Source organism: Haematobia irritans, chromosome 3 (assembly GCF_050003625.1).
Source record: "Haematobia irritans isolate KBUSLIRL chromosome 3, ASM5000362v1, whole genome shotgun sequence".
NCBI lineage: Eukaryota > Metazoa > Arthropoda > Insecta > Diptera > Muscidae > Haematobia > Haematobia irritans.
The window spans coordinates 127,745,417-127,765,506 of record NC_134399.1 but is presented as its reverse complement, the minus strand read 5'-3'; the positions used below and the strand labels follow the sequence as shown (position 1 = coordinate 127,765,506).

The 20,090-nt window shown below is 31.7% G+C and overlaps 1 protein-coding gene across 16 annotated transcripts in view; it reads left to right on the top strand.

Annotated features, from left to right (window-relative positions):
• Window positions 1-20,090, top strand: part of l(1)G0196 (inositol hexakisphosphate and diphosphoinositol-pentakisphosphate kinase) — a 114,305-nt gene that overhangs the window by 27,860 nt on the left and 66,355 nt on the right. For 15 of the 16 annotated variants that reach the window (XM_075299084.1, XM_075299083.1, XM_075299085.1 and 12 more), the window contains 4 exons: window positions 4,966-5,166; window positions 5,232-5,463; window positions 15,017-15,171; window positions 15,242-15,329. In XM_075299084.1, coding sequence (XP_075155199.1) covers window positions 4,966-5,166; window positions 5,232-5,463; window positions 15,017-15,171; window positions 15,242-15,329 — 676 coding nt within the window. Of the gene's footprint in view, window positions 1-4,755; window positions 4,842-4,965; window positions 5,167-5,231; window positions 5,464-15,016; window positions 15,172-15,241; window positions 15,330-20,090 lie in introns of those variants that run through there. The other variant, XM_075299087.1, reaches the window with a different exon arrangement.

Genomic DNA, 20,090 nt, shown 5'->3' with positions numbered 1-20,090 from the left:
CCTGCGAGCATCCTTTTGAGGTCCGAGAACAAGAAAAAGTCGCTCGGGGCCAGAGGAGGAGAATTCCGTGGGTGTGGAAGCAATTCGAAGCCCAATTCATGAATTTTTGCCATCGTTCTCAATGACTTGTGGCACGGTGCGTTGTCTTGGTGGAACAACACTTTCTACTTCTTCATATGGGGCCGTTTTGCCGCGATTTCGACCTTCAAACGCTCCAATAACGCCATATAATAGTCACTGTTGATGGTTTTTCCCTTCTCAAGATAATCGATAAAAATTATTCCATGCGCATCCCAAAAAAACAGAGGCCATTACTTTGCCAGCGGACTTTTGAGTCTTTCCACGCTTCGGAGACGGTTCACCGGTCGCTGTCCACTGACTGTCGATTGGACGCAGGAGTGTAGTGATGGAGCCATGTTTCATCCATTGTCACATATCGACGGAAAAACTCGGGTGTATTACGAGTTAACAGCTGCAAACACCGCTCATAATAATCAACACGTTGTTTTTGGTCAAATGTGAGCTCGCGCGGCACCCATTTTGCACAGAGCTTCCGCATATCCAAATATTGATGAATGATATGACCAACACGTTCCTTTGATATCTTTAAGGCCTCTGCTCTCTCGACCAACTTCATTTTACGGTCATTCAAAATCATTTTGTAGATTTTTTTTGATATTTTTGTCGGTAACCACCTCTTTCGGGCGTCCACTGCTTTCACCGTCCTCCATGCTCATTTCACCACGCTTGAATTTTGCATACCAATCAATTATTGTTGAGTTCCCTGGGGCAGAGTCCGGAAACTCATTATCAAGCCAAGTTTTTGCTTCCACCGTATTTTTTCCCTTCAGAAAACAGTATTTTATCAAAACACGAAATTCCTTTTTTCCATTTTTTCACAATAACAAAAGTAGCTTCACAAAAGACGCTCTATCTCACAAACTAATTGACTTACAGACGTCAAATTTTGACACGAATCATTTGAAGGTTGGTACTATATAAAAATAATATGCATTTAATACTAGCGACGCCATCTATGTGTCAGACCGGGGACTTATCAGCCAACCTGTTACACATGAAGTTCTTTTAATTCAATTTATTATAAATGAGTTTTTTTCATATTTTTAATGGGTAATTTCAACTTTTTTATAGGCTAAAAAAAAAAAACAAAGTAAGAATTAATAAAATGGTACAAATTATTTCAGTTTTGTCGCAAAAATTACGAATTTGTGAAAATATTTAAAGTCAAACGTTGCAGACAAGCGTTATATGGAGGCCTTACCAAATGGACGTTTTTGTGAGTCTAAAATACCAGTATATTTACAATTTCAGGCAATTTCATAAAAACTGCGGTTTCTAGAAACCCAGGGAATTGAATAGGGAGATCGGTCTTATGGGGGCTATACTAAAACATGGACCGATACTCACCGTTTTCGGCACACCTCTTTATGGCCGAAAATACCTCTAGATTTTCAATTTCAGGCAAATTGGATAAAAACTACAATTTCTAGAATCTCAAACAATAAAATCGTTTCGTGCAAATTGGACAACAACTACGGTTTCTACAAGCCCAAAAAGCAAAAATTCGGAGATTGGTCTATATGGGGGCTATACTTAAACATTGACCGATACTCATATTTTTCGGTTCACGTAGTTGGGGTCCTACAATACCTGCAGATTTCCAATTTCAGGCAAATTGGATATAAACTACGGCTTCTATAAGCCCGAGAAGTAAAATCTGGAGATCGGTCTATATGGGGGCTACACCAAAACATGGACCGATACTCACCATTTTTGGCACACCTCGTTATGGTCCTAAAATACCTCTAGATTTCCAATTTCAGGCAAATTGGATAAAAACTACGGCTTCTATAAGCCCGAGAAGTAAAATCTGGAGATCGGTCTATATGGGGGCTATACCAAAACATGGACCGATACTCACCATTTTTGGCATACCTCGTTATGGTCCTAAAATACCTCTAGATTTCCAATTTCAGGCAAATTGGATAAAAACTACGGCTTCTATAAGCCCGAGAAGTAAAATCTGGAGATCGGTCTATATGGGGGCTATACCAAACCATGGACCGATACTCACCATTTTTGGCATACCTCGTTATGGTCCTAAAATACCTCTAGATTTCCAATCTCAGGCGAATTGGATAAAAACTACGGTTTCCATAAGCCCAAGACCGCAAATCAGGAGGTCGGTTTATATGGGGACTATATCAAAACCAGGACCGATATAGCCCATCTTCGAACTTGACATGCCTGCAGACAAAAGACGAGTTTGTGCAAAATTTCAGCACGATTACTTCATTATTGAAGACTGCAGCGTGATTCCAACAGACATACAGACGGCCATGGCTATATAGTCTTCGAATTTATCCCTGATTAAGAATATATATACTTTATATAGTCGGAAATCGATATTTCGATGTGTTACAAACGGAATGACAAACTTATTACAGCCCCGTCACCATTCTATTGTGGTGGGTATAAAAATCATAGAAACATACAAAAATTATTTATTTGGCTATTATTAAAAAAATTTTAAATTCAATTCCAAAGCATTGAATTAGGATCACAACTTAAGAAGTGATGCAAATTCAGTGCAGCGGCTGTTGAAATGGTGTACATCCGTCCTATTACAAGCCCACGTTAAATCATCGCTTCTTCGCCAATTTCAAACTAATCGGATAAAATTTTCACATCCAGGCAGCTCCGGATGTTAAATCTTGAGATCGCTTTATAAGAGGGCTGGGCTATATGGTTTGCTCCCAAATTTCAACCAGATTGGATTTTCTTATCGTAGTTGTTAGGAGCCATATACTATCATTACGTACCAAATTTCAAACGAATCGGATGAAATTGGTAGTCAGATATGGCCCATTTGCAATACCATCCGACCTACATCAATAACAACTACTTGGGCCAAGTTTCAAGCCAATAACTTGTTTCGTTCGTAAGTTTGTGTGATTTCCGCAGACGGACAGACATCGCTAGATCGACTCTGAGACCAATATTTCGATGTGTTACAAACGGATTGACAATATTGATATACCACCCACCCTATGGAGGAGTGCATAAAAATTAGTCACAAATATTGCACATTTTTCTGACATTTTTCATATCAAACACGGTGGAAAATCTGTTTTGTAAACACAAAGAAAATTTCATTAAACTTGAGTCAATGATTCTTATTCATATTATGTCAATATCATTTCAATTTCAGGGCAGGCAAAATTTAATAGACTATTTTGTCAAACAGTCTATTAAATTTTGTTTAGTGTACCATACAATTTCCGTAAAAATCGACATTGTTAATTTACGTTTACACATATTTTCTAGACAATTGCCGTGCTAACTATATCTATGTCATTTGGCTCTAATAAATTTTATAAATATCAGCATTTTGGTGAAGCAATATCTGTTTATATTTTTGACAAGAACTTATCTACCGTATCAGATTATTTGTTGCGTGCAAATATTGTTTTATTCATTCATTTGTATATTTATTTTAATATTTTCTTGAGATAAGCACTTTCTTTTTCTTAGACCACTTTAGATACAGGGTAATGTGTAATCAGTAACGAACGGAAATTTATATTCTATATTGTGAACTTCTAATTAAGAAAAAGGGCATACAAATTGTTTATTGAAACGAAATTTGGTATGCTACGATTACCTCATTACCACTGAATTTGTTGTTGTTATCACAGACTACCAACCAAATATTGTCAATAAAAAAAAGAGACAACCACTTCTTTATATAACCCAACCTATGCGATTTTTATAATTAAGCTGCACTGTAAAAAAATCTTTATATATATGGCCGAAAGTTCGGCCGGGCCGAATCTAATGTACCACCATGGATTGCGTGCAAAGTTCTACTAATGCTTGTCATCCACAATCGCATTACTTGGGTTGTGGTAAGAGTTCCCAAGGTATAGTTTTATTTCTTAACAATTTTTTAGAGTCCTATTTCATTTAGGTTTTGATGGTAATTTTCATGGAGCCCATATTTATAGCGCCATTTATTCTGCCTTTTCATCTAATGTAGATTCCATACTAAATTCATGATTGAAGTTGTAGTTATACAATAGGTTTTTTTTCATGACCAAAAAAATTTACTTTTGAAAATGAAATAAGTCCTCATGGGGCCCTATTTCATGATTCTTGGGACTTTGTTTATTTCTTGAGGGCTTATATCCCGGAGCCATAAAATTGTATGGAAAATACCAACAACAACTTTTGATGTATTTTGGGGAGCAACTTCATTTTATTATTGGGTTTAAAGTTGATAGCATGCGTCGTTCGGAAGCTACCATCCGCGACCGAGAATATCTACTTTATGGGGTGTGATACCAATATTTCAAATATGGTCTAAATGAAGAACATGGAAGCCATCTAAATTTTTGGATCTTTGAGGAAATATTTTTTGATCTTGATGAAAATTATTTTTTTCGTGTTTGGAGATATATGCTTATAGACACCAAATATTTTGCTTGGTTAGTGACCTCTTCCCACGAAGAAGACTAAATACAGATTTACCATTAAAATTAAATGATTTCTTCCGCACATTTAATTCATGTTTCAATTAAAAAACTCAATTCATTTTTTAACTGAGCCAATTAATAGTTTTGGCACAGTGGGCCCCCTTATAAATATTATTATTACAAATGTATTCCAAATACTCTAGTAAAAAATTAAATAAATAAAAAAGAAACCTATGTGAATGCAATCAAAATTGTTTGACAAAGAAATAATATCATATTTTATATTTAGATTTTTTAAATATTTTTTTTTTTCGTATATAAATTTTTTGCATATCTCAATTTAAGGCATGTCACGTTTTCAAGTTTGCATTGTTTTAAGTTTAAGTTACTACTACGATTGCCTTGTACATGTGATCCCTATGAAAATATTAAAAAAAATAATTAAAACAATAATTTTTCTAATTTTTAGGGTGATACTGATTTCTGTGAGAGTAATGACGGCATGGACTCGGATGCCAGTACTTCATCCAATACCGGTAAGCAGGTGGTTGTGGGCATTTGTGCCATGGCTAAAAAGACCCAGTCTAAGCCAATGAAGGAAATTCTTACGCGTCTCCAAGAGTTCGAATTCATTAAAATGGTTATTTTCGAAGAAGATGTAATTTTAAAGGTAAGTAAAAATGATTTATTGATGTTGTCTTCTAGGTTATGAAATAACAAATCCATTCATTTTAGGAACCTGTCGAAAATTGGCCCATATGTGATTGTTTAGTTTCCTTCCATTCGAAAGGTTTCCCCCTAGAGAAGGCTATACAATATGCTCAATTGCGGAAACCCTATGTTTTGAATAATCTTCATATGCAATATGATATTCAAGACCGTCGCCGTGTCTATGCGATATTGGAAAAAGAAGGCATCGAAATACCACGTTATGCGGTATTAGATCGTGATTCACCAGATCCTAAACGTAAGTATTTTTAAATAATCTACTGAGGAGCAACGGCTCTGAGGCACGGTTACCACAGTTGGTACAATTCTATCAAAAATGGTAGATTTTTTACTGTTAGGTAAATTGGTGGAATTCTTTATGTTTTGGTAGATTTAGCAGAATATTTCTCCCCAACTAACATAAGAGGTACTTCACAAATTGTCCATAGAAATAAAATTTTGACAAATTTTTCTATAGAAATAAAATTTTGACAAAATTTTCTATAGAAATAAAATTTTGACAAAATTTTATATAGAAATAAAATTTTGACAACATTTTCTTTAGAAATAAAATTTTGACAAAATTTTATATAGAAATAAAAGTTTGACAAAAATTTTTTATAGAAATAAAATTTTAACAACATTTTCTATACAAATAAAATTTTGATAAAATTGTCTATAGAAATAAAATTTTGACAAAATTTTCTATAGAAATAAAATTTTGACAAAATTTTCTATAGAAATAAAATTTTGACAAAATGTCTATAGAAATAAAATTTTGACAAAATTTTTTATAGAAATAAAATTTTGACAAAAATATAGAAATAAAATTGTGTTTTTCAAAAACTTTGTATTTAATATTAGTGAAGTTTATATATTGGGAAATGGGCGATTTCTTTTGCAACGTATTCTCATTTTAGTTCTATATACTTGGACCAAATGTTTTTTTGCCGTCTCCAAATAAAATTTTGACAAAATTTTCTATAGAAATAATATTTTGACAAATTTTTCTATAGAAATAAAATTTTAACAACATTTTCTATAGAAATGAAATTTTGACAAAATTTTCTGTAGAAATAACATTTTGACAAATTTTTCTATAGAAATAAAATTTTGACAACATTTTCTATAGAAATGAAATTTTGACAAAATTTTCTATAGAAATAAAATTTTGACAAAAAAATAAAATTTTGACACAATTTTCTATAGAAGTAAAGTGTTGACAAAATTTTCTATAGAAATAAAATTTTGGCAAAATTTTCTATAGAAATAAAAACAAAAATGTTGACAAAATTTTCTATAGAAATAAAATTTTGGCAAATTTTTTTATAGAAATAAAATTTTAACAACATTTTCTATAGAAATAAAATTGTGACAAAATTTTCTATAGAAATGAAATTTTGACAAAATTTTCTATAGAAATAAAATTTTGACAACATTTGCTATAGAAATAAAATTTTGACAAAATTTTCTATAGAAATAAAATTTGACAAAATTTTCTATAGAAATAAAAATTGACAACATTTTATATAGAAATAAAATTTTGACAAAATTTTCTGTAGAAATAAAATTTTGACAAAATTTTCTATAGAAATAAAATTTTGACAAAATTTTCTATAGAAATAAAATTTTGACAAAATTTTCTATAGAAATAAAATTCTGACAAAATTTTCTATAGAAATAAAATTTTGACAAAATTTTCTATAGAAATAACATTTTGACAAAATTTTCTATAGAAATAAAATTTTGACAAAATTTTTTATAGAAATAAAATTTTGATAAAATTGTCTATAGAAATAAAATTTTGACAAAATTTTCCATAGAAATAAAATTTTGTATATCAAAAACTTTGTATTTCATATTAGTGAAGTTTATATATTGGGAAATAGGCGATTCTCATTTTAGTTCAATATGTCTATAGAAATAAAATTTTGACAAATTATTTTCTATAGAAATAAAATTTTGACAAATTTATTATAGAAATAAAATTTTCTATAGAAATAAAGTGTTTACAAAATTTTCTATAGAAATAAAATTTTCACAATATTTTCTATAGAAATAAAATTTTCTAAAGAACAAAAATGTTGACAAAATGTTTTATAGAAATAAAAATTTGACAAATTTTTTTATAGAAATCAAATTTTAACAACATTTTCTATAGAAATAAAATTTTGACAAAATTTTCTATAGAACTAAAATGTTGACACAGTTTTCTATAGAAATAAAACTTTGATAAAATTTTGACAAAATTTTCTATAGAAATAAAATTTTGACAAAATTTTCTCCAAAAAAAAAATTTGATAAAATTTTCTATAGAAATAAAATTTTGACAACATTTTCAACAGAAATAAAATTTTGACAAAATTTTCTATAGAAATAAAATTTTGACAAAATTTTATATAGAAATAAAATTTGACGCAATTTGCTATAGAAATAAAATTTTGACAAAATTTTCTATAGTAATAAAAACAAAAATGTTGACAAAATTATCTATAGACATAAAATTTTGACAAATTTTTTTATAGAAATAAAATTTTAACAAAATTTTCTATAGAAATAAAATTTTTACAAAATTTTCTATAGAAATGAAATTTTGACAAAATTTTCTATAGAAATAAAATTTTGACACAATTTTCTATAGAAATAAAATTTTGACAAAATTTTATATTGATATAAAATTTTGACAAAATTTTTTATAGAAATAAAATTTTGAAAAAATTTTCTACAGAAATAAACATTTGACAAAATTTTCTAAAAAAAACAAATGTTGACAAAATTTTCTACAGAAATGAAATTTTGACAAAATTTGCTATAGAAATAAAATTTGACAAAATTGTCTATAGAAATTCAATTTTGACAAAATTGTCTATAGAAATAAAATTTTGACAAAATTTGCTATAGAAATAAAATTTTGACAAAATGTCTATAGAAATAAAATTTTGACAAAATTTGTATTAGAAATAAAATTTTGACAAAATTTTTAATAGAAATAAAATTTTGACAAAATTGTCTATAGAAATAAAATTTTGACAAAAATATAGAAATATAATTTTGTATTTCAAAAACTTTGTATTTCATATTAGTGAAGTTTATATATTAGGAAATAGGTGATTTCTTTTGCAACGTTATTCTCATTGTAGTTCTATATACTTGGACCAAATGTTTTCTTGCCGTCTCCAAATAAAATTTTGACAAAATTTTTTATAGAAATAAAATTTTAACAACATTTTCTATAGAAATAAAATTTTGACAAATTTTGTATATAGAAATAAAATTTTGACAAAATTTTCTATAGAAATAACATTTTGACAAAATATTCTATAGAAATAAAATTTTGACAAAATTTTCTATAGAAATAAAATTTTGACAAAATTTTCTATAGAAATAAAATTTTGACAAAATTTTTTATAGAAATAAAATTTTAACAACATTTTCTATAGAAATAAAATTTTGACAAAATTTTCTATAGAAATAAAAATTTGACAAAATTTTCTATAGAAGTAATAAAGGGTGATTCTTTTGAGGTTAGGATTTTCATGCATTAGTATTTGACAGATCACGTGGGATTTCAGACATGGTGTCAAAGAGAAAGATGCTCAGTATGCTTTGACATTTCATCATGAATAGACTTACTAACGATTTTTATTTATTATTCAACCGTCGAACTGAACGGACGTGTTTTCTAATAGCGGAGTATTTCATCGTAATAAGTACTTATTACGAATTTCACGTGTGGTGGAAATAATAAACCACCATGCAGCGAAATTCAAAGTCATCCACTGGGTTGCTAACTTCAGGGCCCAGTGGACGGGTAACGACTGAAGTTATAAATTTGGGCAGCGACCAAGAGTCAGGACCAATTAATCGACCTGTAGACGGGTCGACTGGCGGTGACACTTTGGCAAGTCGAACCTTTTCTAAGGTGACGACATCAAAAGGAGGCAATCCCTCTCGAAAGAGATTCAAGGAACGAAGAAATGCTTTGTTTATCCTAAAGAAATTAGGATCAGTCGACCCAAGCACGTTGTCGGCTAAGCAAAGCGATTCCTTAAAATGGGCTCAAGGAATTCTTGAAGCTGGAAAAAGGGAACGATCACCGGATGAGCTACCATCCTCCAAACGGGATCAAAGATCGTTTGCCTCAGTTGCAAAAGACAGCCTTGTGATGGCTATTATTAATAAAGGAGCATTGGACGGTATGATTCCAAGGCAAAAATGGGGGGAAATTGAGAACGCGATGTCTGGTGTCTACTCAGAGGTGCGAAAAAAGTTTCCCGGACCAAGTCCTCGACGGCAAGATGCTGGATGGTATCAAGGACGATATAAGTTAATAGCTTTTGCAGACCAGAGGTCTATGGATTGCTTTAAAGCTGCATTGATGCTAATTGGTGAAGTTTGGGAAGGAGCCGCTTTGGAGTTAGTCGATAAAAAAGACATACCGGCTAAACCTAGAGCACATGCATGGATACCGGCAAACCCTCCTGATCCTGAGTCAATACTAGAGAGACTAAAAGAATGTAACCCAGATCTTCCAACCGCCGATTGGAGGGTTGGTCGTTTGGATGAGGTGGATGGACCAAGACGACATGCGGTGTTTATATTAAACATAGAGTCGCTGCCACATCTAGCCCAGACCCAAGGACGCGTAAGTTATGGCTTTCATGATATCCATATGAAGGTATACAAAAGCGATCAGCCAAAGGATACCGAAACGGACAAGCCTCCGGTAGAGTCAGCAGTGAAAAAATCTCCTAGCGAAGCCGAAGGAGACATAAAACCTACAGACTATGGCGAAAATCATATGCGGGAAGTTTCTACAGGCTCAAGCCTCACCAAAGCTGAACCGCGGATTGTTGCGAGAGTCACCGAGATCTGTGAAGAGGAAGCCCTTGATGACTCAATTGAAGCGGCTGATGTGACGGTGGTTGAAAATTTGGATGGTTCTACGGTTCCTCCAGATAAATCTTCATCATTGTAAGGCCGCTTGTGCTGCCTTAAAAGTTCTCCTGATGAAAGGAGACATAGATATAGTTCTTATTCAAGAACCATACATATATAAGAACAAGATCTGTGAATTAAGCACTCCGGGTTTCAAACTTTTGCATAATACCGGTAACGATATAAATCGAGCATGTATAATTGCTAAAAATGAACTAAACTTGTTTCTGCTTCCTTCATTGAGCAATGCAGACACTGTCGTAGCCAGTCTAGAGATATCCACATGCAAATATTGGGTATCTTCGGTCTACATGGGACATGATAGGGATATGCCACCCTGTGCCGTTAAGACCTTAGTTGAGGAGTCACTAAAAACAAAGACAAAACTCATTATGGGATGCGATGCAAATGCACATCATAGTATTTGGGGAAGTAGTGATACTAATGCAAGGGGAGAGTCGCTAATAGAGTTTATTTTGCGTACTAACCTGGTAGTTTGCAATAAGGGAGATGCACCAACCTTCGTCACCAGGAACAGACAAGAGGTTTTGGACGTAACGTTGACCTCTCCGGAACTGAATGATAAGATATCTGAGTGGCAAGTTTTGAGGGAACATAGCTTCTCAGATCATCGCTACATCAGTTTCAGATTGGCTGTTCGTACTTCAAAGACCATATTTCCGCCAAATGTTAGGAAAGCTGATTGGAATAGGTATAGGGAATCGTTCAATTTGATGATACCGGAAGTGCCGGAGACAAATATGGGCACTGTGCAAGATATCGAACACGCAGTGGAGCGGATTACTAAGGCCTTCAACATTTCACTGAAAGCTGCATGCCCTAGAGGAAAGCCAAGGGGAAAAAATCGGCCGCCATGGTGGACTACGGAGTTAAGCAATATGAGGAAATCCTGCAGGAAGCTCTTTAACAAAGCAAAGTCCACAAGAGCTCCGGAGGATTGGGACACTTACAAGATGAATCTGAGAGAATATAAACGAGAACTGAGAAGGTCTCAACAAAACTCTTGGGATGATTACTGTAGCAGTATTGAGAATACGTCAGAGGCTTCCAGACTACGGAAGGTACTAGCATCCACTAACACCGCTCCAGGTTTCATTAAAACATCGGAGGGAAATTGGACAACGTCCAGTGAGGAGACGTTGGAGGTACTTTTGGACACACACTTCCCTGGAAATCAGACGGTTGAACCATGTTCCGGCGGTGTAACAGAGGCTCAGCGATCATTTCCTATCGAGGAAATTGTGTCGGAATCTAGAATAAAATGGGCTTTAAATAGCTTTGGACCATTCAAATCCCCCGGACCTGATGGAATTACTCCGGCGGAGTTACAGGCAGTGGCTGGAAGAATTATCCCCTGGTTGACGGTGATATATAAACAATGTGTAAACTTAGCATATATTCCAGAAAAGTGGAGGGAAACAAAAGTCGTCTTCATACCTAAAGCAGGAAAAGCCTCTCACTCGAGTGCGAAGGATTTCCGACCAATCAGCTTATCCTCATTCCTACTTAAGACCCTGGAGAGGATGATAGACATGTATCTTAGAACTACCGTGGATTCAGGTTTGCTCTCGAAACGACAGCATGCATACTCGAAGGGCAGGTCTACTGAGACCGCATTGCATGAACTGGTCAGCTTTATTGAAAGCTCACTATCTGTCAAAGAATACACAATCGTGGCGTTTCTAGACATCGAAGGGGCGTTCAATAATATCTATCCGAGCTCGATATTAAATGGACTGACAACTCTGAATGTTGATCCAGGTATTCTTAGGCTGTTAGACGAACTTCTAATGAAGAGACGTATTTCAGCCACACTAGGGCAAGCAAACATACAAAGGTATGTGAACAGAGGCACTCCCCAAGGAGGAGTTCTATCACCTCTTCTTTGGAATGTTGCTATAAACAACCTTCTGGTTTCTCTAGAAAAAGAAAGGATAAAAGTGGTGGCATACGCAGATGATGTGGCGCTAGCAGTCAGGGGAAAATTCCCATCCACAATCAGAGATATTATACAGAGAGCTCTCCGGATGACTGAGAAATGGGCGAAAGATAATGGTCTTGGTGTAAATCCAGCAAAGACAGAAATAGTCATGTACTGCAAAGATCGCAAAACTCCCACGGTTATGCCCATTTCCTTAGGGGGTATTGAAATTCCCTTTGGTGAGTGTGCAAAATATCTTGGCGTTATTTTGGACAGGAAGCTGAACTTTAAGCTTAATATTGAAGAAATGGCGAGAAAGGCAACTGTAGCTTTGTACTCGTGCAAAAAAGCAATAGGAAAAAAGTGGGGACTAAAACCAAAAATTATGCATTGGCTATACACGGCAGTGGTTAGACCTATAATGCTATATGGTGTTGTAGTCTGGTGGCCGGCACTTCAGAAACCGACTTGTTTAGATAAAGTTCAGCGTATGGCGAGCTTATGTATCTCAGGCGCATTTAGTAAGACAGGAACAGACTCCCTTAATGTCATGCTACATCTATTGCCTTTAGACATTTTGGCCAAACAGTCAGCTGCAACAACGGCTGTGCGGTTGCGCGAGCTATCGCTGTGGTCGGAAAAAATGTACGGTCATAGTTCGGTCCTCAAAGTAATGCCAGATGTGCCTAACGTAGTGGATTACACCCTGGCAAAACCACTTTTCGACAAAAAGTTTGAAACTCTAATTCCCAACAGTGAGGCGTGGTGTACACAGACCCCGGGGAATAAAAGATATATAGATTTCTATACTGATGGCTCCAAATTGAATGGACAAGTGGGGTTCGGAGTATATTCTAAAGATCTGGAAATTCGAATAGCGAAAAGATTACCTAATCACTGTAGTGTTTTTCAGGCTGAAATATTGGCAATAAGAGAGGTGGTGAATTGGCTGAGAAGTAATGTTCCAACAAATATTGGCATTAATATATACTCAGACAGTCAACCTGCAATAAAATCCTTGGACTCTGTGTTCCTTAACTCAAAAACGGCCATAGACTGCCGCAAATCTCTCAACGAGATGGCTGAGCAGTACAATATTCACCTAATATGGGTGCCTGGTCATAGGAACATACCGGGGAACTGTGAAGCAGATGTGTTAGCAAGGCTAGGAACTACCTTACATATTCCAGGGGAACTAGAATCTGTTGGTATGCCTCTGGCCACCTGCAAGCTCTTACTGCGTGAGAAGGCTGTTATGATGGCCAATATTCGATGGGAAAATTGCAAGGGTTGTAACGACACCAAGCAAATATGGCCCCATTTAAACTTAAACCGCACACTAGATATGCTAGTGTTCTCAAGGCGTCAGATAGCACTCCTAATATCTGCTATAACGGGTCGCTGTCTGATAGGCGAATTTGCAAAAACTATAGGTGCGAAGTATAATGACTATTGTATAAGCTGTCATGACGTGGAGGAAAAGGAATCAATTAAACACCTCTTATGTGAGTGTCCTGCTTTTTGTGTAAGGCGTAAGCGAATTTTAGGAGCATATAGCTTTAGATTACTGGCTGACCTGGAAAACGTTAACTTAAGCAGTTTGTTAATGTTTTTGGAGCAATCTGGTTGGTTCCACAAAAGTTAATAATAGAGAAGGTTCAGTGGTTAAGACTAGAAGTGCCCATATGTAATAGGTACTTTTAGTTAAATGTGGTATCACAATGGACTGAATAGTCTAAGTGAGCCTGAAATTTAATCGGGCTGCCACTTTAACCTAACCTAACCTAACCTAACGAGCCACAACGTCGAATTTTCAGTGAATGGGCCCTAGAAAAGTTGGCAGAAAATCCGCTTTTTTATCGACAAATTTTGTTCAGCGATGAGGCTCATTTCTGGTTGAATGGCTACGTAAATAAGCAAAATTGCCGCATTTGGAGTGAAGAGCAACCAGAAGCCGTTCAAGAACTGCCCATGCATCCCGAAAAATGCACTGTTTGGTGTGGTTTGTACGCTGGTGGAATCATTGGACCGTATTTTTTCAAAGATGCTGTTGGACGCAACGTTACGGTGAATGGCGATCGCTATCGTTCGATGCTAACAAACTTTTTGTTGCCAAAAATGGAAGAACTGAACTTGGTTAACATGTGGTTTCAACAAGATGGCGCTACATGCCACACAGCTCGCGATTCTATGGCCATTTTGAGGGAAAACTTCGGAGAACAATTCATCTCAAGAAATGGACCGGTAAGTTGGCCACCAAGATCATGCGATTTGACGCCTTTAGACTATTTTTTGTGGGGCTACGTCAAGTCTAAAGTCTACAGAAATAAGCCAGCAACTATTCCAGCTTTGGAAGACAACATTTCCGAAGAAATTCGGGCTATTCCGGCCGAAATGCTCGAAAAAGTTGCCCAAAATTGGACTTTCCGAATGGACCACCTAAGACGCAGCCGCGGTCAACATTTAAATGAAATTATCTTCAAAAAGTAAATGTCATGGACCAATCTAACGTTTCAAATAAAGAACCGATGAGATTTTGCAAATTTTATGCGTTTTTTAAAAAAAAAAGTTATCAAGCTCTTAACAAATCACCCTTTATTTTGACAAAATTTTCTATGGAAATAAAATGTTGACAAAATTGTTAATAGACAAAATTTTCTATAGAAATAAAATTTTGACAAAATTTTCTATAGAAATAAAGTGTTGACAAAATTTTCTATAGAAATAAAATTTTGACAAAATTATCTATAGAAATAAAATAAAAAAAAAAAAAAAATAAATAAATAAATAAAATGTTTACAAAATTTTCTATAGGAATCAAATTTTGACAACATTTTCTATAAAAATAAAATTGCTGTTATGTATTAATTTATTATACTTTGAAAAATAATAATGATTAATTAATTTATTTTTGGTTTTATTTTTTTTTTAGAACATGAACTTATAGAATCCGAGGATCATGTTGAAGTAAATGGTATCATATTCAATAAACCATTTGTTGAGAAACCAGTTTCTGCCGAAGATCATAATATATACATATACTATCCAACATCAGCAGGTGGTGGTAGTCAACGTTTATTCAGGAAGGTTAGTACAAATAATAAACATAACTCACATCAACCATCTAATCATATAGTATTATATTGATCATTTACAGATTGGAAGTCGAAGTAGTGTATATTCTCCGGAATCACGTGTCCGCAAAACAGGCTCATTCATCTATGAAGATTTTATGCCCACAGATGGTATGTATTAAATGCTATTTTCAGATTGTGTTCTTGTGTTTTTTCTTTAAATAAAACAGAAATTGATTTTTGAGCTTTTTTTGAGAGAAATTTATTTAGAATGTAACCTTTTTTTCTATTTATAAAGCCAGTTAAAAATTATAAATGAAATTTTTTTGATTTGTTTTTTTAATTTCCCTATAAAAGTTTTTGAGCTAAAGTAAAATATATTTTTTGATTTAGCTTTTTTTAATTTTGTTGTAAGTCTATTTTAGGTTTATTTTGTTTTATAAAAATATATTGCTTAAATGCTTTCTTTCTATTTGAAGCTTTCGAATTGATTACCCAGTTTGTTTACACTTTATATTGCCTGTTTGCTTTTGGTTAATATTTGGTTTTGTGTTCCATTTATTGTAACAATTCGTTTATACATGACTTCTAACGAATACAGTTTCTTTCTAATTAATAAAACAATATGCCATAGAGATACATATATTTTAAATCACACACATCGAATGTGATATTTAAATCAAGAATTGTGTATGTATTTAAAGCATAGCTTAGTATTGTTTCTTTCAATAATTGTAGTGAGTACAATCGAGAATCTTCATTAACATTAACCGCTTTATCTCATTTTCATGTCACTAACATTGTTGATTGATTGATTTGCTTTTTTATTATTTCCATCATCCTAATCACAATATTTTCGATTAACCTAACCTAGTTTATTGTGAATGTTGTAAAACTCTTGTTTTCCTCCTTTTTTGTCAATAATACCATGGATAAGGTTACACTATTCACAATAAAATATAATTTAAAAAAAAAGTTAATAATTGGCCAAATTATAGCTCTACTTGCAGAACCAGAGTATGCTATCGCTCCTTATATCCCCCGAAGTAATATAGACTATTTGTGCTGATGTCTCTAATTTGCACAAATACTTTAAGATTGCCAGCCTGCTCGTGTAATTATGTAAATCTACAGGAACGATTCGTTTTACTGGAATGAATCTAAAATAACTTTAGATACTTTTGCAACACTACTTCGAATATTGTTGTGAAGTCAGGTTTTGGTGATTAATTATCGAATACCGAAACATCTGTGAATCCTGAGACTCTTGTTGTATATATAACATATAAATATTTCTTAATTTCCCTTTTCGATTTTCATTTCTATTTCGTAAAACTTTAGTGTACCCTTCAAAAACTTTGTATTTCATATTAGTGAAGTTTATATATTGGGAAATAGGCGATTTCTTTTGCAACGTATTCTCATTTTAGTTCTATATACTTGGACTTGGACAAATGTTTTTTTGCCGTCTGTGATTTCTAGAGACAAATAGGCCTCCGTTGACTTATGTTTGTACCGAGTCAGTAGGTTTTAAAACAAATAAGATTAGGGTAGAAGTTTGTAGCCCAATTGCATCAATGCCGCATTGGGAATTGTAGTCAGAATCGAAGAAGTCGTCGAAAAGTTGACGACTGCAAATTTTTGAAAATTTGGAATAAATTTTTAAAAAATCATTTTTTCGATTTTTTTTGACTGATTAGTATAATTTTTTAAATAAATGGTATGTGTAGACACAATCTCAGAGTTGTCATACACTCATAGAAAAATCTGCTAAAAACAGCAGTCGATGTTATATTTTTCTACTTCAGGGTCTAACGAACAACAAATTATAAAATTTTTCCCCCAAAGCATATTTAAGAACCAATAGTAGTTTTTGGTATATTTTTCCACTCTAATATACTTACAAGTTCCTAAATACAATCAGCAAACATTTTGGGAAAATACTATAGATATCCATAAAATATTGTTTTAATTGTGTTAGGATAGTTCCTAAGTTGATTTATTTGTTTCAGCCAAACTAAAACATGTTCTAGTGTAATCGAGGTTCAAAAATAGCAGACTATGTTTGCTATTTCAGCAAACAGTGACTGCTTTCCCTTTTTCAGCAGACTTTTTGTTGTTTTAGCAGACTTCTGCTGTCCTTACTATGAAAATTTGGCTCAAAAAAAAAAATCTTTAAAAAAATGTTAAATCGTATGAAAGTTCTAAAAACTTACTTCATCTAAATATAACATAATTATTAATAAATAAATGATTGTTTACCTTATTTAAAAATTTGAGTGTTGTAGTAAAAATCAATTAAATTTTTAATTGAACCAATTAAAAAATTAATATTGTCGAAAAATCAATTAATTAATTAATAATTAATTTTTAATTTTTATTTAATTCCCTGAATGATACTCTCATTTTCGTGATTGAAGCAATTAAAAAATTATTTGGATCAATTAATCAATTTTGTTTGTTTTGGTTGATATAACACAATCCCACTATTACTCTCGAACTCTGTCAGGAATAGCCTTTTTTTTAATAAACTGGAATGCAAATAAAGCACTTCGTATCAGCTAGCCCGAAGCTGATAAAACAGATATCAAATTCGTTGACTTAACCCACTATGAAATTAAAGCATTCACATGTGAATGACTTCTAATATCACTATCCATATGGAGAAAGATCTGACCAGTCAGACTGCACTCTGTTCTAACTTTCATATTTTGTGTCCCTAACAATAGTCCTTGAATATTTAAAACCTTTTTATTGATCCTCAGTCTGTTTCACTAATATAGCCTATACACCCCGTTCTTCTTAGATTGTGTCTTCTAACAAACGCGATCAAAATAATTTGCCAATTATATCGGAAGCTCTATTTTTACTCATATTCGTATCACGGTAGCCACTTGTGTCAAAAATAATCTACAAAATTTTAAGAAAATTTTACCACAAATCTACCAAATTAAAAAGATTTCCAAATAAATTTCACAAACATATTTTTCCTCTGTTGGGTAAGCTATTCTTGGAAAATTTTTATTTCTATAGAAGAATTTTGCCAAAATTTTATTTCTATAGGAAATTTGGTCAAAATTGAGACGGCCAAAAAATTTTGTTTCTATAGACAATTTTGTCAACATTTTATTTCTATAGAATTTTTTTATCAAAATTTTATTTCTATAGAAAATTTTGTCAAAATTTTATTTCTATAGAAAATTTTGTCAACATTTTATTTCCATAGAAAATTTTGTCAAAATTTTTGTAAAAATTGTATTTCCATAGAAAATTTTTTCAAAATTTTATTTTTATAGAAAATTTTGTCAAAATTCTATTTTTATAGAAAATCTTGTCGAAATTTTATTTTTATAGAAAATTTTGTCAAAATTTTATTTTTATAGAAAATTTTGTCAAAATTTTATTTCTATAGACATTTTTGTTAAAATTTTATTTCTATAGAAAATTTTGCCAAGATTTTATTTCTAGAGAAAATTTTGTCAAAATTGAGACGGCCAAAAAATGTTGTCAAAATGTTAGTCAATAGAAAATTTTGTCAAAATTTTATTTCTATAGACAATTTCGTCAAACTTTTATTTCTATAGACAAATTTTTCAACATTTTATATCTATAGAAAATTTTGTCAAAATTTTATTTCTATGGAAAATTTTGTCAAAAATTTATTCTATGGAGAATTTTGTCAAAATTTTAGTTGTATAGAAATGTTTGTCAAAATTTTATTTCTATAGACAATTTGGTCTAAATTTTGTTTCTATAGACATTTTTGTCAACATTTTATTTCTATAGACAATTTTGTCAAAATTTTATTTCTATAGAAGATTTTGTCAGAATGTTATTTCTATAGAAAATTTTGTCAAAATTTTATTCTATAGAAAATTTTGTCAAAATTTTATTTCTATAGAAAATTTTGTCAAAATTTTATTTCTATAGAAAATTTTGTCAAAATTTTATTCTATAGAAAATTTTGTCAAAATTTTATTTCTATAGAAAATTTTGTCAAAATTTTATTTCTATAGAAAATTTTGTCAAAATTTTATTTCTATAGAAAATTTTGTCAAAATTTTATTTCTATAGTAAATTTTGTCAAAATTTTATTTCTATAGAATCTTTTGTCAAAATTTTATTTCTGTAGAAAATTTTGTAAAAATTGTATTTCTATAGAAAATTTTGTCAAAATTTTATTTCTATAGAAAATTTTGTCAAAATTTTATTTCTATAGTAAATTTTGTCAAAATTTTATTTCTATAGAATCTTTTGTCAAAATTTTATTTCTGTAGAAAATTTTGTAAAAATTGTATTTCTATAGAAAATTTTGTCAAAATTTTATTTCTATAGAAAATTTTGTCAAAATTTTATTTCTATAGTAAATTTTGTCAAAATTTTATTTCTATAGAATCTTTTGTCAAAATTTTATTTCTGTAGAAAATTTTGTAAAAATTGTATTTCTATAGAAAATTTTGTCAAAATTTTATTCCTATAGAAAATTTTGTCAAAATTTTATTTCTATAGAAAATTTTGTCAAAATTTTATTTCTATAGAAAATTTTGTCAAAATTTTATTTCTATAGAAAATTTTGTCAAAATTTTATTTCTATAGTAAATTTTGTCAAATATTTATTTCTATAGAATCTTTTGTCAAAATTTTATTTCTGTAGAAAATTTTGTAAAAATTGCATTTCTATAGAAAATTTTGTCGAAATTTTATTTCTATAGAAAATTTTGTCAAAATTTTAGTTCTATAGAAATTTTTGTCAAAATTTTATTTCTATAGACAATTTGGTCTAAATTTTGTTTCTATAGACATTTTTGTCAACATTTTATTTCTATATACAATTTTGTCAAAATTTTATTTCTATAGAAAATTTTATCAAAAGTTTATTTCTATAGAAAATTTTCTCAAAATTTTATTTCTTTAGAAAAATTTGCCAAAATT